Source organism: Watersipora subatra, chromosome 1 (assembly GCF_963576615.1).
Source record: "Watersipora subatra chromosome 1, tzWatSuba1.1, whole genome shotgun sequence".
Lineage (NCBI taxonomy): Eukaryota > Metazoa > Bryozoa > Gymnolaemata > Cheilostomatida > Watersiporidae > Watersipora > Watersipora subatra.
This window is the reverse complement of record NC_088708.1, coordinates 1,196,313-1,218,714: the sequence shown is the minus strand read 5'-3', so window position 1 is coordinate 1,218,714 and position 22,402 is coordinate 1,196,313. Positions and strand designations below refer to the sequence as shown.

Sequence of the window (22,402 nt, the reverse complement as noted above, 5' to 3'; positions counted from 1 at the left end):
TCCTCAAGTTTAATGTTTTTTAAAAATCTGTACTGCTTGAGCCGACCATGCAATTGCTTTTGCGTTTCTCGGATGTTGTCAGTCATCCTCAGCTTCCTTTTAAGTTCTACATACACTTTAAAAGCTGACTGAGGCCTTTGTAGAGTCTGTGTTCCTACAGAGCGGTGGTGTTCGCTACTGCTGTGAATAGTATTTGCGACTTGCGGGAGTTTTTGCGTGTCTCTTATTGGCCCTATATCTTTACTGATCATATCAAGGCAGTTGAGGAAGTTCTGTTGCGCTGCACTGCTGGTTGGTCTGAGAGTAGCAATGTCAATCATCTCGGTTCCATCCTTATAGGTGGCACTAGGTTGTTTCAACAACTCATGATGGCCGGCTATAGCTCCCTTGGCACTCCTAGATTCTACTATATCAAGCTTTCGATAATGGATTGGAGAGCTAGATGCCGGTATTTTTTTTTCTATTTTTTCTTTATGGTCATTTTTCTTTTGCAGAACACTGGATAAATCACTGAGTGACTTGACAAGGCGAGGAGGAGGTTTGGTTACAGGGCTGGCATGGTGCGTCGACATGTCTTTATCGATCTCAACTTTACTGTTAGCTGCAGGCCCTAAGACATCATCAGCTAGGAGACTAGAAGCATATCCTTTAGTCCATGTTTGAGGCATTGAGAACTGAAAAGAGGGTAAAGCAGTCTCAAGAGTTTGAAAATGATTTGGCAAAGAGCCAAAATCAACGGACAGCAAGTCCTCCGTGTCGTGCTGCTCTAGTTTATTCAAAGCTTCCAAGACTTTGTTATCCACTTTTTTCTGCTGAACGTCTGCTGTTTTATAGGCCTTGTCTAGTCGCAAAGCAACTTCTTCTGAGAGTCTCCTCGTGTGACCCTCATCTTCTGACGCTTCTTTTACATTCTCTAAATTGGTGTTTGACATACTTTCCTTTAGTTCAGTCATGAACGATAGTAATCGCTGCAGCTGGCTATCTGTGAGGAGTTTGTTTAACAATGAAAAATATGCATAGAGATGGCATAGAGGGAATTTTTCACATTGTTGTCAAGAAGTTTCTGCCAACTTATACTCAGCCAGAATAATAGTACACAGGTAAAACTAGTAACTAGGCTTAAATACTAAACATTAATACTCATATTTTAATGTAATTGAATTGCTGCAAATTGTTCAAAAAGCCAGTGTTTCAGGCTCCTATTAGCATAACAAGATTGCCCAGTATAGTTGGGACAATTGTTAGTAATTTGGTCTATGTTGTTACGCATCTATGGATTAAAAGCAGAAAAAAGGGATGAAAGCACTCTGAGTATAAAATGACTTCCAATTACGTCTGACAGTCACTAGTATAGTCTATCATTTCTGAAAGCCAATCATCAGCCAATCAAATTGTAATTTATAACTAACTATCCTATACCTTTTAAGTCGTCTCCACCTAAACACCATCTGATCAGAGTATGATCTCTATTGAAGGTCGCCTCTGAATGATGCATGAACATGGCAGTATCACATAACGTGTCCAAGGACTATACGCGGAAGATACGCTGCCCTAGTCCGGTGATTTCATCTGACACGATAAGGCAGCGTGAAGAGTTGCAAAAGTCCGTACTCAAACATACCAACAGACTCATCAACCAACTACTGAAGAATCTTGATGAAGCGGACAACGTCATAAAAAAGAGACTCTCTCCGTCACACCTTGAAAGGCTTATCAATTACCTTAGAGACGACATCCAGCCCTTGCGTGGCTTCATCAACAAGATTTCTGTTCACGCCGAAAATCTTGGGTCTATGAAAAAAGAGTATGAATTGCAAGGCGCGGGTGGCGAGGGTTTGCGTACCTTGTCACTTTCCACAACAAATAGTGACTCCAACAGTTCTTTCACTAGATACATGTTTGATAGAACTGCCCGAGAGCCATCTTTACATCATGATAAGGTTGAGCCACCGAGTCCTCCATACCTCACCCCTAGAAATTCACCAAGGAAGAAAATGGCTGATGGATTTGTGTCTAAATCTTGCAGCCCTATACGATTTGATGTGGGAGACGGACTGTCACACAAAAGTGATGTTTCGACGGAAGGTGATCCAAAGTGGGTTATGCCCGAAAATGTTGATCTCTCACAGATTGTTGAATTATCAAGGCGGGCGATTTCAAGAGAGTTGCGGAAGATATATAAAACGATATTACGCTGGATATTGTTTTGGAAATATAAACTAACTGGTAGTCAAAGGATTGGTTTAGTTGATTTTTTCATTGTCATTATATTGATATTTTTGCTGTATCGTGGAGCAGTTCATGCACTTGATTATAGTTGGAAAATTTATAGAACATGGACAAATATGAGGCGGGGTATTAAACCAATGTAATTTTTATTGCTTAATAATAAAATAAGAAAAAAAACTGATGAATTATTATTCATGTGTTTTGCAATGTATTTAATTTTTTGAATCTTGTGATTAAAATACAAAATAAATCATACAAGTAAAAATATATCATTACATATGATTTGAGGAGGTATGAGTTGGTTATGCAAGCAAAAGCAAATAAGAGAAGACAGAACAGCATTAGGGCAAGTGGGTCATAACAAATAAGTGCTGAGTACAGATTGTCGCTATAAAATATAATTTAGAATGCTGTTCTAAATCGTTAAAAGAAACATGTTGTTACGAGTCAGTCATAGACTGACCTAAAACCAGACTGTTTCCCTCCTGGGTTAAAGACTGCATCATTGCCTTGTGGTTTCTCCGTTATCGGAATGTGACCTTGACCTCCCGTAAGAGCTAAGTACGCAGATTCATCATGCTCATCACCAGTGAGGACAGCATTCCTGAGGTTCGGCATTTCCGCGAAGGGTAGATAAGCCTCACCTGCATGGAGTAGAAGAGAATTAATGTTAATAGTGGACTCACTCTAAACTGCTAAAGCAGCTCAAGCTACAAATGCAGACTGATCCTTCTCTGTCCTAAATGAAACTTACGGAAGTTTGATAATTGATGAGTGATACAGAATAAGAGGCTGTTTGTTGATACAAGTAGGTTATAGGATATACATGTACTGCTACATTTATATCTCTAGATTAATAGAATACTATTCTTGATGTTGGCATCCTATAGCGTCAGTTAACTTCACCTACCAACAGGAAGGCCCTCTTTTCTTCTCATCGCTTCCGTCTCAAAGAAAGTTGCATGCTGCTCCCAGTGTTTGTCACAAGCAGCGCAGAGAAAGTTTGAGTTGAAAACAGCACAGGGGCACCCTATATGACAAGTACGTATATTTATACATGTACATCAGTTTACCATAGTGGTAGTCAGGTTGCTAGCACACCAGTAGGTAGTAGGTACTTCAGCAGAGCATGTGATGTATTGCTTGCTGTGTTAGTATCTTGAATCATAAGAATCCTGGTGAACAACACAATATTCACTTTTACCATACTATAATACAACTATAGTATCTGATATAAAAATTGAACAGTCTATCTGTCTGTTTGAAAACTTCTACAGACTCTCATATAGTATAATTTATAGTCCTTGCTCTAGTTTCACTTCTAATCAGTGTTTTCAAATGTCCTATACTGTTACTGTTGAAATGCAGATTGTTTTACCCGCTGCTCTCACAAAAATGCAGAAAATTCTGCAAAAGTTAAAGCATTTGGTTTATTATGGTATTTTTTTATACAAATGTCTAAGTCTATGGAGAGTGCAGCAAACATAGAATGTAAGATCAAACTGTCACTAAATTATTAGTTTGGTTGACTGATTTGGGTGTAATCTGAGACTATCTGAGACTATCTGAGACTATCAGATAACCGCACTTGCTGATAAGATTAAACAGTTGAGTGAAGTTACAAAAACCTTCAAGAAAGTTGCACCAAGAAGTTTCATAGGAAAACCTCAGTAGAACTGTCTGTTTTTATAGCCTTATAATATAACTCTGAGCTAAGTTCCTTGATTAAGCCTCCTTCAATGCATTTTAAGTTCTACATCGAACCCAGACTACATCTTTCTGAGGAACCCTAAACCATTATCACTTGATAAGCAATCCTGTTGCAATAATGACCAATGGCAACCCGACTTGCCATCAAAACCTCTCAATTAGGTCAAATATTTCACTCAAGTTATCATATTGTATGATCAACAAGAACTCTGAAAGTATTTGAATGAGTATGACATGACAACTGTTTTTTAATGCAAAATGTGATGGATGTGACAACTCCAAAGAAACTATGATATCAACCAACGTTTATGATTTAGGCACGCAAGGTCATTAATATTCATTCCATCGATAACTTCAGTTAGCTACCAGTTTATCATCAGCAAGTTTATCAACAACACAAGATGTCTTCCCTACTCCTTATTAAAAATGTTCTACTTGAAAGGCCTGTGTGCGAGTCTTAGTTGCCGCCGATGATCAACTAATACACGTATATTAGTATAACTACAATAAAATAAGCAAACTATGCATGCATATTTGATTAAATATCGACAGTTCTCAACGGAAAACAGTAAAACAGAGCGGATCAAAGGTTGTCATAACAAAAGAAACAGCTTACAAATACTCTGACTATCCAAATACATTACAAACCTTTCATTTTGCAGCGTCTGCTGCGGCAATCATGTTCTTCGTGGCTGTGTTTGCATCGACATTTAGCCCTCCACGTTGAAGGATCAAAATTCCGCCTTCGTTGGTGCCAGAATTCACCAACATCTTCTGGTCTAGAAGGAATCCACTGATAGGCGGGACATCTGCAGCCCATCTGGTTGCAAGGAACAGTAGTACTACGTCCTGCAATGTATAGCTTAATGGTGTGTACTGTCACTATTAATATACCAATATACTGTCAGTGTTTTAAAATACCATTATACTGGGAGTATTATTATACTGTGAGTACCATTATACTGTGAGTACCGTTATACCGTGAGTATTATTATACTGTGAGTACCATTATAGCGTAAGTATTATTATACTGTGAGTACCATTATACCGTAAGTATTATTATACTGTGAGTACCGTTATACTGTGAGTACCATTATACCGAAAGTATTATTATACTGTGAGTACCGTTATACTGTGAGTATTATTATACTGTGAGTACTGTTATACTGTGAGTATTATTATACTGTGAGTACCGTTATACTGTGAGTATTATTATACTGTGAGTACCGTTATACTGTGAGTATTATTATACCATGAGTATTATTATACTGTAAGTACCGTTATACTGTGCATGCTCTCCCAGTAGATGACCACAGAAACACAAAGATGTGTCGCTTATTCTTTGACAGTCAAACTTTTGTCCAGGAAGTCTCCAGCCAATGTAAACACCTGCCAATAAAAAGTGACGAACATTAATTTAATAAGATCTCTAATCCAATGCTGTTAACGACTCCTTCATATCTTACAAAAAAGTTCAGCAATAAGAGCCTTCAAGCCGCACAACCTAGACCAGATCCCTATGAAAATGGTCATCATATGACCCTCCTTGACAGCCTTGGCTACATTAGAAATGTTTCAGAAATGTTATAAATATCACAATTCATTCGTTTTAGCTATTTCAATAAAGCCAGTGTTCATAATCGGTCATCATTTTATAGCCACACCTTGATTCGCTCTAACGTACCTGATTTTTGAGCCTCAACCGCTGCCTTGCGCTCAGGGTCAAAGAGCTTTTTTACACGGGGTGCAAAGTCATCATTCATCGCCCTTGCAAAGCTGATTACATCATAATTTTCAGCAGCGACAACTGGTCTCATCGTGTAACCTGCAATCAGAGTACGCATATTCCATCATAAGAAGCGCATGTTCCATCACAAAAGACGCATGTTCCATCACAAGATACGCATGTTCCATCACAAGATACGCATGTTCCATCACAAGAAGCGCATGTTCCATCACAAAAGACGCATGTTTCATCACAAGAAATGCATGTTCCATCACAAGAGACGTATGTTCCATCACAAGACATGCATTGAGTCTTCAATGAAAATTGAAAATTTGTTCAGGAATGACAAAAAGCCTACCTTTAGGTGCCAGAGTACCATCGGGTAACTTGTCCATAGGCATAGGATCCATATTGGGAACCAGACCAGCTGGTGTTTTTCTTGACACCACGCTAGTGACCTTTTTGGATGCTCCTGATGGGGTGGCAGGTGTTAAAGATTTCTTCTGCCATTAATTGCATAATAGGCATTTACAATATTTGTGAATTAGATCAGAAATATCACATTAATATTTTATCAATTGAAGGTAAGAATACAGCAGCAAGGCAGGCAGCTTACCTTGTCAGCTATTCCTTTTTTAGCGCTTTTTGGTGGTGTCTGTTTTGGTCTGCTAGCCATCGTGACTATCTTATTAACTGCAAGAAAATATAATAATTACAGACTACATGTTTTGCTAGGCACAAATCTCTTGGGCACTTTTGCCATTCAGTATAAAATTGAGCTCAAGCATCAGAGTTTTTGCGTCGGCAAACAAAAGGCTCAAAGCTATTTGTTCCAAGCAAATGTATCAACAGTAATATTCATTGTTCTCCTTGAAACTGGTTACTAAATGTTTAGTTTTGATAATGTTATCTATTGATATGTTTTTACAGCACTTGAATACTCTCAATATCCTAGATATAAGTTTTTATGGAAAAATGTCAACCATTTATGAAACACAATCATCACAAACTCCTGCAACTGCCAATCAATCAGTGCAATCAGTTGACTGGTTGCACCAAATCACCTTGACTTTTTGACAGTTGCCACAGTTACACGCAGTCCCTTTGAAGGTCTTAATAATCATACAGTACTAACTCAAGTAGTACCTCTTTTGCAGCCATTCAAAAAGTTTCGTTAAAGTGTTGTTAAGACCCATACTTGCACATGATAAACATTCCCTTGTGCTATTTATTGTCTACAAACTAGCGCTACACTGAAAAACAAAATACAAATTACATTCATTCATGCTTCAACCTTACAATAAGGTTTTGTACTGCGTTGACAAGTTCTTCTATTTTTTGAGTTTAAACTGATCTTGACCTAACAGCTCAGAAGTTTTTCCATAGCTCTAAATTTCTTGTGTAAATGGTCAGAATCGTATGCCTTACTTGTCATTTGTTAAGATAGATGAATAAGCGATACAGCAAATTTGCTTAGATGATTTGGTGACAATAGCTGACACCAACATGAATGGTGAAGAATAATTTATTGTCAGCTTCATATGGAGTATCCTACCAAAACTATGGCTTTGGAAAACAGACCTCTTTGGGATACAGCAATTGAATAAAACTGCACAAAGAATAAAATTGCAGCTACAGAAATATTTTAATTTGGAATTTTAAATAGCCAACTTTGTTACATAAACTTACTCATGAGCTGTAACTATTTACTGCTATAATGTACTAGACATCACTAAGCTATGAACTTGTCTCCTCAAAAAATCATTCAAGAAGCATAGCCTTAGCTGCCTTGGCCAAGCCTCCATTACTTTTTTGAGTTTGCTTAAAAAAATTAGCAGCAATTTTAAATATTTTTGTGTTTTTTGTTGACCCTGTCTTCTTGAGGACATTAAATTTGCTGTGCTTCAGGTACTCATAACTAGCAAGTTGAAATTCTTCTTGTGATGCAATAGAAAGGTGTCGAAAAAGGACTTTTAGCTATTGCTGAAAAAGAAAATAGGCCTTTCACTGTAAAGGTACAGTTGAGCTTTTGATGTTATTTCTACAGCCTGTGAATATATCTACAGCATGCCATGTTATTTCACAATTTCGGCTAAGCCACCTACGTAGCAAGCTTGCACATGTGTGACATATTGCTCTCTAGCAGCCTGGCAACCAAAATCATGTCACATTTAGTTTTAACTGACTAGTATAAGCAGAAAACTTTTAGTCTTTCAGTGAAAACCACTGAGCAAGTCTCCATGGTTTTATGGGTTATCAAAAAATTAGCTATTGGCTACTAAAATGAGTCAAAAGTAATGCATGGCCAGTTTCTAGATTAAACTATTTTATGTAAAACCCAGGTTTTTGATTAACTGTTAGCCACAAGTCAGAGTACATTTGTCCATCACTACACAGAACGAGTGCGACAGAACAATCGGTATAAATATAGGCAATTAGTACAATAAGCGCCACAGACAGGTCTCTGTTTAACAAGCAAGAATGTACACAGGAGTTTTAGCTAAAAAAACTATGAAATCATTGCTAAGACTATTAAGATGACATGTAATTTGAAAAGAATGATAAAAAATTGTCAGTCAAAATATAGTATTTTGAGTTGGTCTTATTTAAAAGGTATTTTGCCTAAATGATTCAATTTCGAGATTTACTTTATTAGTACTTCTACAAACATTTAAATTTGATTCTGTCGTAAGAATCTACAACAACTATTTTGTTAACTTTCAAAACGATGTACTGAATTGTTAGACGTACAATCTTGGTTTCCGTTGAAATATCGGGGTGTTAGATACACAAGAATATGTGTAAGATCGGATAGTTGTTGTAGTCGTTGTTATCGACTACATAATTTTTAATAAAATGCTTAGTTAGAATCGCTGTTTAGATTAGACTTGTTTAGATTTTCCTATGCTAAAAACTAGGTGAAATTACGGGTCAGTACCGCGTATATCGGCACATGTGCATTGTTGCGGACTGTCCATAACCCTTGCCGTGCTATCGGTTTATGCCAATTTCCGGATTGTGAGGGGTGTAGGTTTGGCGTGATATTTTATTAGCGGATAGCGCACAATGTATGCAGAACTGTTGGGCAATCCATATTAGTGTTTATTTATTGTACCATTTTGCTAAAGGCTGCTTCAAGTTCGTTTTTTAATATCGACGTAATATGTAAAACCAGAAACTTGTTTGCCTAGAGTTGTAATTCAACCAACATGCATGCAAAGGAAACTGTTTCATGAATTTCTCTTGTAGGCTATATATGTATAACTAACAGATAATTAGTTTCTTGAAGCTAAATCTTATATGGTGTTTTGTAATCTCATATAGTATTTAGGATGGTAATGAACTCTTCTATCAATATAAAATTTGTAATATAATTATATACTATCCCACTAACGCGTTATTACAGTTTCCATCATTACGTGTAGCCTTACATCTTACATCTTCTTCATAAAACGTACTAGAGCCGGTTGCGGCAAGTGGCACGCCTCATATGTTCAGCAGTTGTTAACACTAGATAATATTGTAATTTATTGCCATATTAGCAATTAATTGTTTATTGTTGATGTGATGTACAGCTTTTAAATTCACGAACAGTCTTTGGTAAAAAGCTGTTGTGATAAACAGACGATCTTGCATATATAGTAAGAGGATCGCCTCTTCCAGCAGCTCGTGTGACAGTCGTACTAACTCGGTCCTGCATTAATTCATCATAGGTGGTAATTAATGAGTTGTGATTCTGGTCAGAGGGGAGGAGTCGCATTAGCAGATTTTGTCTACTGACATTCCGTCTTTCACATAGTGTTTGCATATTTAAAGTATCTAAAGCTTTGGTGATGCTATCTCTTCCTTTCAGTTTACATATAAAACGTAGTGCGTTGTTTTGCATCATTTCAAGCTCATGTTGTAGTAGCTTAGTAGAAGGGTCCCACACAGTGGAGGCATACTCAATATGTGGCCTGCAAAGACTAGTATATGCTAAGAGTTTGGCCTTTTCAGGAGCTTCATATAGCACACGCTTAATCATGCCTAACTGCTGTCTCGCCCTTCTGGCTTTGGAGTCTATATGTTTGTCAAACTTCAGGTTAGATTGTAGGATAACACCTAGGTATTTGGTTTCTTCAACTATTTTTAATTGTTCAGTGTCTAGGAAGCATTCAGCTGAGGGAGAGTTATTTTTGTCATTAAAAACCATGACAGAGCACTTAGATACATTAAATAGTATTTTCCATTTGTTAGCCCATGATTCCAGGGCATTAATGTTTACCTGAAATCGTTGTTTATCAGCATGGCAGTTTACAGGTTGGTATATCAAGGTGTCATCTGCAAATAAACTAATATTACAGTCAACTTGCTGGGGCAAGTCATTAATATAAACTAAAAACAGTGTGGGACCCAGCACTGATCCCTGTGGAATTCTAGATGTCACAGCTAGTTCATCGGATTTATGTCCATCAACCACTACCCTTTGTTTTCTGGCCATTAGGAAATCATGTATCCACATAAGAATTTTATCATCTATGTCAGATATACTGGATAACCTGTTCATCAAGAGTTGGTGAAGGTAGCATCGGTCTTATTTGTTGTAAAACATGCATGCCACAAAGTGCCTAGGTCTTTGTTAGAAACACTATCATGACCTACTACTTCATCTAGGTTTTAGCCAATGGACTTCCTCGCAGAGAACAATCCTTGTGGGCAGACACTGCTGAGGCTGGTCGCTAGGGGCAATGCAATCACAGCAGAAATTCTTCGGCTTTCTGAGTTTATCCCGCCTGCCTATCGACTTGAAAGTAAGCAAGAGCTTGGTCGACATGCTGATATCATCTTTGATTTCAGCTACTTCAACAGTGCTGAGTACTATGACAACATCATAGAAAGCAACATGGTAAACTGTCTCCCTTACTTGTGGTTTTAGTGACTTTGTACTGCTGTCGTGTCTTTTTTCCATTTGTTGATAATTTCTGCATAAGTAGTAGAATTTAACATCTCATGTTTCATGGGTTGTAATTCGTGGATCTCACGCGGCATAGATGGCTTTTAAGTATAAATCTTTAACTTGCTTGATACATGCTAGTGATAGTCTGTAGTCTGTGAGATGCTGTTACAGGACCTCCAGGACTTTGATGATGAGTTCAGAGAGAACCACATTGAGATTCTCACAAGATTTTATTTAGCCTTTGAAGGCATTCACAAATACATCACTGACCTAAACAGGTGCGTTTTGTTCTGTTTCTCTTCTTTTATCATTTTAAGGATACCATTTACTGATTAAGGATGAATATGGCTGATGTGGCTGTCAAGTTAAATATCTTGTTGACTTGCCAGGTTTTTAGATGACTTGGAGGAAGGAGTATTCATACAGCAGACCCTAGAAAGTGTCCTGTTGAATGAAGATGGGAAACAATTGTTGGTAGGCTATTTATCGTGTGTCTAGACTTGTGAATAATCAGTCCCTTCATCACATAAGATGACAACAGAGTTTATGTTTGACTAATCTACATAAAAATGCAATCAGAGCTGCCAACCTTGAATAATAAACTAAAATTTATAATGCAAATATTTAAAAGAAAGTATATTGTGCATGTAAGAATAGAACACTTATATAGTAATATACGGACATAGATACTATAGCTTGAATGTTAGGTTATAATGTCAGATTTTTAAACATCAGTCCATCAAATTAGAATTTAGAGTTGTATTTAAGCTTGTGTTTCATGAATGTTGGAAAAGTAGTGGATGGCGAACAGAATATCAGACAGGATTTTTCCAACACTTGGCTGTTTTCCTGTATTTTATGGAAGATAATAGTAATCACATCGAATCTCATTTTTAATGAAATCAATCAAATCAATTGATTAAACCAATTCAATGAAATCAAATCATTGAATCATCCTAATAATTAAGTATAACAGTGTATCGATCATAGTGTATCGATCATAGTGTTTGATGTAATTACCGAAACAAGTATTGCCGATGGCAGCGCAACTACAGTCAAACATGGATAACTCGAACTTCAAGGGACCGAGCAAAAGTGTTCGAATTATCAGAGCGTTCAAGTTATCAGAGCACTGTCACAAGTCCATATATTTACTTATTTATTAGTAGATACATGTACATATACAAACTATAATATAAATCAAAAGCACAAATGGCTTGTTTCAAATTAAATGCTTCTAATGTAAAGTTTAAAACGTTTTCATGAAAAAGTATAGAGATTTTTCTATCACTTGAGATTGGTTTGTTGTTTGAGGTGATGTTATTGCCAGGACGTTTTTCAGATTGACATTGGCAAAACTTGATCGTTGTTGAAATGCTCAAAAGAAAAGACATTTTTTTCTTTTGGGGTTTTACCCACGATCAATTTTGCCGTTTTTTCTTGAAGTTGATGCAGATTACCTTACTTTACCTGGGATTCGTTAAGAGCAACACTCCGAGGCAGTTCAATTAGAAGTTTTACGAGGTTTTACGGTACATTCTATATCACTCACGCTTTTTTAATAGATACTTATTGAATGTACACACGTATTCTGTGTTTAGGTCAAACGATGAATAGTTTTTTGTAGCTCAGACAACGTATACGTTTAATTACAACATTTTTTAAGACGTTTTAAACATTCAACATTCCGACGTTGATTCAACACGGAATCAACGTCGGAAAACTATTCATCACGGGCTAGCCGGGTCACGCACTCAAGGATTTTCGCCGCGCACATACAAAACAACATGCGATTTTTGTTTTGTATGTGCGTGGCGAAAATCCTTGCGCGCGTGACCCGGCTAGCCCGTGCTATTCATCGTATCGCAGTATAAATCAAATTTCACCAAACTTTTGAAAAGTCGTTGAAAAAAATATTTTGCCGATGGTGGTAATAACGACGCTTATGAATTACGAAAAGATGAAGTTTACCTCTATGGCTTTGAATAAAGTGATTTTCTAAAGCGATAACAACCGTTTCGGTAGCTGTTGGGCAAAAAAACAGTTCGAATTAACAGTGTTGAGTTCGAGTTATCTATAGCAATTTATCATTACGTGGGAACGGACCAAAGGAAATGTTCGAATTAACCATGTGTTCGAGCTATCCGTGGACGAGTTATCCATGTTTGACTGTACTTACAACAGTTCTAACACGGAGGACATGGAGGACATGAACATTTCTATTGAGTAGAAGCCTTTTAGTTGTAGAATTGTTTCTACTAATTGATTTGAATTGAGACTTAATTAAATAATTAGGTGTTATCACCTAACCTATTGCCTACCTCTGCTTTCAGGTAAATCATTTTTTGTTTATAAACAGTAATAAAAGTATATTTCCGCTACTTTTACGATGAAGGGTGTTCACGCTCATCCCCTTCCCATGAGTCTTTCAAATCTGGAGCTAAGGTTGAGGTATCAGACTAGTATTATCCTGATGTAGCTAGGATGTTGCGCACATTAGACTAGTGGCGCCGATAACGATCTACCCATATCTTTGATTGAAAAGACATTGGCTCTGTACTCTTTGGTATTTGACAGTGTGAAGTGCTGTATCTGTATGGAGTCATTCTATTAGTCGTCGACATGAAGGTGGAAGGTCTCGTAAGAGAAAAAATGCTTGTTTCTTACCATCGTTACAGGTGAGCGGGTAATTCTCTATGAACGTTATTGAAATGACAGGCAGATAGCTATATTGCCTGCAGGCATGTACTGCCATAACTGGAGATGGCCATGATCATTACTATTAGTACGATGTGTTGTCACTATGGACATGGGATGTTTATAGTACAGCGAACAGTCATAGTTTGATATGTTTACAACTAGCTTGTTTTAGTGCCCAGAATGCCTCAGTCAACTCGAACATAGACGATGTCTGTAAACTGCTCAGGAGCACAGGATACAGCACACAGCCTGGGGCTAAGCAACCCGTCAACTACCCTGTCTCTTATTTCCAGTAAGTCCTCTTGGCTAGTTGTTGGTCTCTCAAAGGCGGTCTGTTGCTATTATGTCTGTAGTATGATGTTGCTATTATGTCTGTAGTATCCTGTTGCTATTATGGCTGTAGTATCCTGTTGCTATTATGTCTGTAGTATCCTGTTGCTATTATGTCTGCAGTATCCTGTTGCTATTATGTCTGTAGTATCCTGTTGCTATTATGGCTGTAGTATCATGTTGCTATTATGGCTGTAGTATCATGTTGCTATTATGGCTGTAGTATCATGTTGCTATTATGGCTGTAGTATCATGTTGCTATTATGGCTGTAGTATCATGTTGCTATTATGGCTGTAGTATCATGTTGCTATTATGGCTGTAGTATCATGTTGCTATTATGGCTGTAGTATCCCGTCACGGCTGTCGTTGACCTGATCATGTCTTGGTTGATTTACAGATGTTTATCTGTGCGGTACTAAGTAACCTGCAGAGGGTGACCAATTGGCATAGAATATTGTTACCGATTTAGAGTGTACTGTTGCCTGTCAGTCAAATGAAGTTACTCGGAGAAATTTACAGTTTCGCCTCATTTAAATAAATCATAGAAATCCACTCGTAATCTTAAAGGTTCTTAAACAAAGATTTAAGTTCATCTGGCATTCAAACTGCCTTCTTAGCTTTTTTCATTTCCATTTCTGCCCAATTATTGTAAATAAGACATATAAGACGAGTACATTAATCTCATGTTACTCACTTGCAGAAGAATTCCAGTGAATGCCGAATTTGTTGACATGCTAGTCGGGCGTTTGCGCTCTGATGATGTCTATAATCAGATCTCAGCCTATCCTTTGCCTGAGCACAGAAGCACGGCCCTCGGCACTCAGGCCGGTATGCTCTATGTCATTCTCTTCTTCGCACCGGACATCCTCCACACTCAGCCGGCCAAAATGAGGGAGATCGTAGACAAGCATTTCCCTGACAATTGGGTTAGTTTAAAGCGATGTATTGTGTTCTTTTATGATATTTTTATCAGTGCTTCTAGTTCACACTAGAAGGCTTTTATGTAGCATTCAATGCAGATGAAGACTTGTGTGGCGCGAATCACCAAAATTTGTGAACAGGACTTATAATTGTTAATTAGTTTACCAATGTATATTTCATGTCTAAAAATAAAGTCTAGAATATTCTAAAATGCGGCTTTAACAAGACATTGTTACACTGTCCTCATCTAATATAATTTTGTTCGTGTTAATGTTAATGTCTATGCGCTTCGTAAGGCTCCTTAATCTGTTATAAAACCGGAATTACACCATTATACTTGTGGTGATGGTGTAACAAGACTGACTCCTCACCTATGTAACCTATTATTAATACTCACTGCTATAACAGTATTTTGAACTTGTCTCGCAGCGCTTATTTGTCTGCTTCATGTTCCAAGTACTGTCATGCCTCGTAAAATGCAAGAAATGTTTCTGCTTTTACATTTCACACGATCTTCGCTAGGATTTACTGCTGTACTGATTCATTGGGAATTCTTCAGATCGTACCATTACCTTAGGCCTTCACTACCTTAGGCCTTCACTACTTTAGTATTTATGTTAACATTGGTAAAAATGAAACATATGTAATGTTGTTGTTTCATGCTCATAGATAGGATATCTTTTATTAAAATAAAACACACAGTCTATTTCTACACCCCTTATATTATTATATATAGTGTACAAGGCTCTTAGTAAATGAGGCTGGGGTATGAGTGCTACATGTACAGTGGTACAGTACATTGGCATGGCTTTACTATATTAATTTGAGTATAACCTGCAAACATTTTGTGCTGGTTTGCAATCGAAAATTAAGTGCGGGCATTAAATGAGTAAATATGAGCAGTCACATGGCATGCTGTTGCTCGATTTACTGATGACGCCTCACCTAAGCATTATCCAATGAATTTTGTATTGACTTTTTGACAACTTATCTAGTCGAAGATGGTGTTACAAAACAGATGCTTCAAAAGTGCCATCACGCAAATTGGAAAGCAATTAAAAACCGCTTTGCAGCTTCTTCAGTTGAGAGCAAACCATAATGATTGTTTTGACGACGCTATAGCACCTAAAATGCACACTAAAGTCCAGGTGTTACAGGCACCCTTAAATTTTCACTAAAGAATGGGTGCTCCGGGCACCCTAATTTTTAAACGCTTGGTTACTAAGTAAAAAAAATCTTGGATTACTCTATGTGATTTCAATGTCAACCGATATACTGTCTTTCACTCTGATGGTATACGGTCTGACTATAGACAATATAGAATGAAGAGAAATGAAAAAGATTGCATACAGATTCTCATTCGGAAATTAAGGGTCTTCTTTGTACTCAAATAATTACGATATGTCACCTGTGAATATATGGTCTCTGATTGTTATACAATGTACCTTTGCCTGACATTCTGTCTTTACTCATCTGTGCTTTATGAGTAAAAAATGATGGTGTTTTTTCTGTAAGCTAGAGGTCTTGGAGAGATATCATTACATGTATATATTACCGAGTGTCTGGTACCTAGTACCTAGTATTTAGTTCTAAAGTATGCAAAGATCATGTATTAGTATTATTATTATCTTTACCAGATTATCAGCGTTTACATGGGGATAACGGTGAACCTTGTTGATGTCTGGCAGCAGTTCAAAGCAGCAGCGACAGCACTCAACAACACTCTAGACATCAGTAATGTGAAGGAACAGGCAGTTAAGGTTAGTGTCTGCCCCGATGCCAGTTTGTGATGGGTGATGGTATGTAATACGGTGTTTACTCATTTCTCTATGTCTCTTGTATAGCATTCAAAGAAGTTGGAACAATGTGGTCCAAAGCTGTCACAGGTTCTGAAGGAAGGCGTGCTGCAGGATGAGTATGTTCTGGACAACATCTCTAAACTAATGGCACTTATTCGGGAGGCTAATGTCACCATCAGATGGCTCATGCTGCACACACAGTCTCTTGGCAGTATGTTCAATCTAATCCTACAGTATTCATCTCACCATACAACACACTGTCTCTTGGCAGTAGCTTCAATCTAATCCTACAGTATTCATCTCACCATACAACACACTGTCTTCTCTCCTGCACACACAGTCTCTTGGCAGTATGTTCAATCTAATCCTACAGTATTCATTTCACCATACAACATACTGTCTCTTGGCAGTATGTTCAATCTAATCCTACAGTATTCATTTCACCATACAACATACTGTCTTCTCTCCTGCACACACAGTCTCTTTGCAGTATGTTCAATCTAATCCTACAGTATTCATTTCACCATACAACACACTGTCCTCTCTCTAGCTTTTAGCAATTGTTTCATAGGCTGATGGACAGCATGTTGTCTATGTCTATGGTTACACATGTAGCTGGTTTCTATTCTGACAGTGGCCGAGGGAAACAAGAGATGTAAGTTGCTAAGAGACCAAGTGATTCAGGAGAGCCACTACAACCCTCTCAAGTTGCTTCATCTTCTAATGAATGCTGCTAAGTTGGAACTCAAGCTCAGGGAGGTTTGATACCAGTCATACAAGTCAATCCAATCAGAATCACTTTATCAGCGCTCATCCAATCAGTATCACTTTACCATTGTTTACCCAATCAAGATCACTTTACCATTGTTTACCCAATCAGAGTCACTCTACCATTATTTACCCAATCAGGATCATTTTACCATTGTTTACCCAATCAGGATCACTTTATCATTGTTTACCCAATCAGAGTCACTTGATTATTGTTTACCTAATCATCATCGCTTTACTATTGTTCACCCAATCAGATTCACTTTATCATTGTTCATCCAATCAAAATCTTATTACAGTCAACTCTGGCTGGGACATTGTTACTGCAGATATCGTATACGAAAGACAAATTTAGACATAGCAGCTGCAATCAATGCGTGGCTACGTTTAAACAATTGATAATCAGCTTATAATACTCTTTCGTAAAAATTTTGAAAATTAGTAAATATAAGAAACCCTTGTTTATTGGAGCCTTTTATACAAATCACTCGCAAGGTTGAAATGCGCTTTTCAATCACACTGTTTGTGTGCTACTTGACTTTTATGATGGCGAAATATAGTTTATAAATATGTTAAAAACCATAATATAAGTATAAAGAGTAACTTATTTAATATTCAGTTAAACATAATGGTTCTAACACGTTGCGTGAACAGAAATTTACGAAAATAATTTGTCATTAGAGGAGTTGTCTATTCTTCGTTGCTATTTTTGAAACTTCTGCAGCTTTTTTTACTAGCTAAATATATTAAAGTATATACAGTATAGTGTAATGTACGGTTTACAGTGCAATTTATATAGACATTATTAATGTGATTTCTTCTGTATATAAACCTACTAGATGAATACCCGGCGTTGCACGGATAATTAACAACAACTTACAAACATTACATTACCTGCATTATCTTCCCTACTAAATTACCTTTACACGCTACATTACCTGCAACTGTTTATAAGCTGTTTTTATTACCCGTGCAACTCTAGGAATTCAGCCGTGAGACCCGTTGCTAATTGTTACGTGTGACGCAACATCGTTATGCGTATTTTAACTCATATAATGAATACTTTCGATGCAATGATTATTATCAATCAGCTGGACATGTTAGTCTAACGGGTAATCTAATGGCCACCTCCAGAACTGGAGTTGCCAAATCTAGCAAAAAGCGCATTTGTCATTCCTAAAACTATCGCTATAACTGGACAGATGGGCGACAGACAAACATTGAGATATAGATATAAGATATATAGGCCTAGGCATATCAGTTAAACTGGACAATCGGCTAAACCGGTGGACAACCCCACCACCTCTATTAGTCTGTTCTAATCAGGATTACATTACTATTTCATATGCGGAATTACCTTGAGATCCAATAATAGAAGATATCTGAAAGTCTCTTGTGAGACCTCTGTTGTGATTGGTCTAGGCATAGTTAGCCGGGTTTTGCACACATAGAGTCTACATCATTCTGTTTTTCCATGGTTTGGAAAGAAAGTCTACTTTAGTGTGCATATGTAGAAAGTGGGCTCATCACCGCGTTGACCTTCACCTATTAGATAATCACCTCACCTATGTAGTAACCCTCGGCGTCACATCTTTTTTCTAAACATTGTGATAGCAGCCAACCTCCACTTCTAACAACAACGATGTATAAACCTTCGAAAGATAGATGCCAAGTTTGAGCTAATATTCTACTTTACATCTGGAGTGATTTTTAACATACGCCATTCCAACTTTAAATGTTACAGTCTTGCGAGTAAAAGTGAAGGGGCTGGTGAATATTAAAAAGCAAGGTTAAAAAATAGAACAGTAAGTAACACTATATAAGATAAGCGGTGTAAAGTATAGCTAGTCTAAGTGAGAGTAAGTTATGCCTCACGTCTTTATCACCACCTCTGGGACTGAACTCTCTCATTTCTCTAAATTCAAGTAACAATGAAATCTCTTTAATTATTCTTGTTTGTATCCATTTCTTATTTTGCATATAGTTCCTTACATACAGTAGCTCTAATATAGTTCCTTACATACAGTAGCTCTAATATAGTTCCTTACATACAGTAGCTCTAATATAGTTCCTTACATACAGTAGCTCTAATATAGTTCCTTACATACAGTAGCTCTAATATAGTTCCTTACATACAGTAGCTCTAATATAGTTCCTTACATACAGTAGCTCTAATATAGTTCCTTACATACAGTAGCTCTAATATAGTTCCTTACATACAGTAGCTCTAATATAGTTCCTTACATACAGTAGCTCTAATATAGTTCCTTACATACAGTAGCTCTAATATAGTTCCTTACATACAGTAGCTCTAATATAGTTCCTTACATACAGTAGCTCTAATATAGTTCCTTACATACAGTAGCTCTAATATAGTTCCTTACATACAGTAGCTCTAATATAGTTCCTTACATACAGTAGCTCTAATATAGTTCCTTACATACAGTAGCTCTAATATAGTTCCTTACATACAGTAGCTCTAATATAGTTCCTTACATACAGTAGCTCTAATATAGTTCCTTACATACAGTAGCTCTAATATAGTTCCTTACATACAGTAGCTCTAATATAGTTCCTTACATACAGTAGCTCTAATATAGTTCCTTACATACAGTAGCTCTAATATAATTCCTTACATACAGTAGCTCTAATATAGTTCCTTACATACAGTAGCTCTAATATAGTTCCTTACATACAGTAGCTCTAATATAGTTCCTTACATACAGTAGCTCTAATATAGTTCCTTACATACAGTAGCTCTAATATAGTTCCTTACATACAGTAGCTCTAATATAGTTCCTTACATACAGTAGCTCTAATATAGTTCCTTACATACAGTAGCTCTAATATAGTTCCTTACATACAGTAGCTCTAATATAGTTCCTTACATACAGTAGCTCTAATATAGTTCCTTACATACAGTAGCTCTAATATAGTTCCTTACATACAGTAGCTCTAATATAGTTCCTTACATACAGTAGCTCTAATATAGTTCCTTACATACAGTAGCTCTAATATAGTTCCTTACATACAGTAGCTCTAATATAGTTCCTTACATACAGTAGCTCTAATATAGTTCCTTACATACAGTAGCTCTAATATAGTTCCTTACATACAGTAGCTCTAATATAGTTCCTTACATACAGTAGCTCTAATATAGTTCCTTACATACAGTAGCTCTAATATAATTCCTTACATACAGTAGCTCTAATATAATTCCTTACATACAGTAGCTCTAATATAGTTCCTTACATACAGTAGCTCTAATATAGTTCCTTACATACAGTAGCTCTAATATAGTTCCTTACATACAGTAGCTCTAATATAATTCCTTACATACAGTAGCTCTAATATAGTTCCTTACATACAGTAGCTCTAATATAGTTCCTTACATACAGTAGCTCTAATGCAGCGGCTCTACCGTTATGTTTAATCACTCGCAGTGTTTATTAAAGTGTTATTAGGTCATGACACAATTAAGATGAACTATGTTGTATTCATCTGAGAATGCATACTCTACTAGGATACAGTTTCAATATACAAACCAAGTCTTTAGCAACTTAACCTTGTATGTTGTGGTTTGACTCTAATCCTTTTGTTCTGATTGATTTTGGCTGATTTGTTATTTAAATAATATAGAAATTGCCTTTCTTTACTTTCATACATTTGTTACAACTGAGCTAGGTTGTCCGACTCACCGCTCACTTGATGTGTACAGTAAGGGGTGCTTGGTTACAGATGTTCCGCAAGATGCTTGAGCAGAAGCAGGCCAAATGGGAAAGCTGTAAAAAGGAGTGCCAGGAGAGGATGTTAGAACTAGCTGATGTTTTCTCTGGAACCAAGCCTCTCACTCGAGTTGAAAAGAATGGTACTGTTTCTGCTATTTGTCATTGTATTTCTGTATTACTCTTTACATCACGTATATGAGCCATGTCTGTTCATTAGTGATGCAGCTTTACATTATAGTCTTCATGTTCAGAGGCAGCATGTTTAGAGGCAGCATGTTCAGAGGCAGCATGTTCAGAGGTTTCATGTTCAGAGGCAGCATGTTCAGAGGCAGCATGTTCAGAGGTTTCATGTTCAGAGGCAGCGTGTTCAAAGGTTTCATGTTTAACGGCAGCATGTTCAGAGGTTTCATGTTCAGAGGCAGCATGTTCAGAGGCAGCATGTTCAGAGGCAGCATGTTCAAAGGCAGCATGTTCAGAGGCAGCATGTTCAGAGGCAGCATGTTCAGAGGCAGCATGTTCAAAGGTTTTATGTTCAGAAGCTTCATGTTCAAAGGTTTCATGTTCAGAGGTTTCATGTTCAGAGGCAGCGTGTTCAGAGGCGGCATGTTCAGAGGCAGCATGTTCAAAGGCAGCATGTTCAGAGGCAGCATGTTCAAAGGTTTCATGTTCAGAAGCTTCATGTTCAAAGGTTTCATGTTCAGAGGCAGCATGTTCAGAGGCAGCATGTTCAGAGGCAGCATGTTCAGAGGCAGCATGTTCAGGGGTAGCATGTTCAGAGGTTTCATGTTCAGAGGCAGCATGTTCAGAGGCAGCATGTTCAGAGGCAGCATGTTCAGAGGTTTCATGTTCAGAGGCAGCATGTTCAGAGGCAGCATGTTCAAAGGTTTCATGTTCAGAGGTTTCATGTTCAGAGGCAGCATGTTCAGAGGCAGCATGTTCAGAGGCAGCATGTTCAGAGGTTTCATGTTCAGAGGCAGCATGTTCAGAAGCAGCATGTTCAAAGGTTTCATGTTCAGAGGTTTCATGTTCAGAGGCAGCATGTTCAGAGGCAGCATGTTTAGTTCTCTGTTGACCTGTTTAGGTACACTATTCTACTGCTGTGAAGATGATCATAGTATTTGTTAACTCTGCGTATTGTAGCTTGTGTCAATCGGTTCTGTTATATTTTTTAGACAATCTCCAAACGTGGTTCTCAACCATGAGTACACAGATGGGATCCCTCGACTATGATGACTCAACATCCGCAGGACGTAAAATCGTTCAGCTGATGCAAGCTCTAGAAGAGGTAAGATGGAGAGTTAGGTGATTGGTGTGGCAGAGGGAGGATTGCGGTGTTTTGTCTGGATAAAGGAAAGTGCCAACATATATACAATCTTTGATTCATCAAAGATTTATCTTCGATTAACCCACAGCCTTTAACATGTCTTCAGATATAGCATTTATTCTCAATCGATGTTTCTGTCACGTCATAAAATGTTTCTTCTGACCTCACATTCTGTTATTTCTTGCTCATGAGGTTCTATGGCATATTTTCCTTTTACTACAATTTTTCTA

At 37.4% G+C, this 22,402-nt stretch overlaps 3 protein-coding genes across 3 annotated transcripts in view; 2 read left to right on the top strand and 1 right to left on the bottom strand.

Annotated features, from left to right (window-relative positions):
* Positions 1 to 1,499: 1,499 nt before the first annotated feature.
* LOC137385677 (uncharacterized) lies at positions 1,500 to 2,372 on the top strand. Its single transcript, XM_068072195.1, has one exon. The coding sequence runs from the start codon at positions 1,500 to 1,502 to the stop codon at positions 2,370 to 2,372; it is 873 nt and encodes a 290-aa protein (XP_067928296.1).
* A 150-nt stretch (positions 2,373 to 2,522) lies between these two features.
* Positions 2,523 to 6,086, bottom strand: LOC137408336 (protein FAM221B-like). The gene is made up of 6 exons (XM_068094832.1): positions 6,024 to 6,086; positions 5,624 to 5,764; positions 5,218 to 5,328; positions 4,588 to 4,788; positions 3,140 to 3,259; positions 2,523 to 2,873 (listed from the first exon to the last, which is right to left on the bottom strand). Exons 1-6 carry the CDS (start codon positions 6,073 to 6,075, stop codon positions 2,677 to 2,679), a joined length of 822 nt encoding a protein of 273 aa, XP_067950933.1. The 5' UTR covers positions 6,076 to 6,086; the 3' UTR covers positions 2,523 to 2,676.
* A 4,242-nt stretch (positions 6,087 to 10,328) lies between these two features.
* Positions 10,329 to 22,402, top strand: part of LOC137385735 (WASH complex subunit 5-like) — a 32,880-nt gene continuing 20,806 nt past the window's right edge. The window contains exons 1-11 of the mRNA XM_068072273.1: positions 10,329 to 10,550; positions 10,773 to 10,879; positions 10,991 to 11,075; positions 13,179 to 13,279; positions 13,474 to 13,593; positions 14,333 to 14,558; positions 16,191 to 16,313; positions 16,398 to 16,563; positions 16,987 to 17,111; positions 20,859 to 20,988; positions 22,021 to 22,133. Of these exons, the coding sequence (XP_067928374.1) occupies positions 10,329 to 10,550; positions 10,773 to 10,879; positions 10,991 to 11,075; positions 13,179 to 13,279; positions 13,474 to 13,593; positions 14,333 to 14,558; positions 16,191 to 16,313; positions 16,398 to 16,563; positions 16,987 to 17,111; positions 20,859 to 20,988; positions 22,021 to 22,133 (1,518 nt within the window). The remainder of the gene's footprint in view (positions 10,551 to 10,772; positions 10,880 to 10,990; positions 11,076 to 13,178; positions 13,280 to 13,473; positions 13,594 to 14,332; positions 14,559 to 16,190; positions 16,314 to 16,397; positions 16,564 to 16,986; positions 17,112 to 20,858; positions 20,989 to 22,020; positions 22,134 to 22,402) is intronic.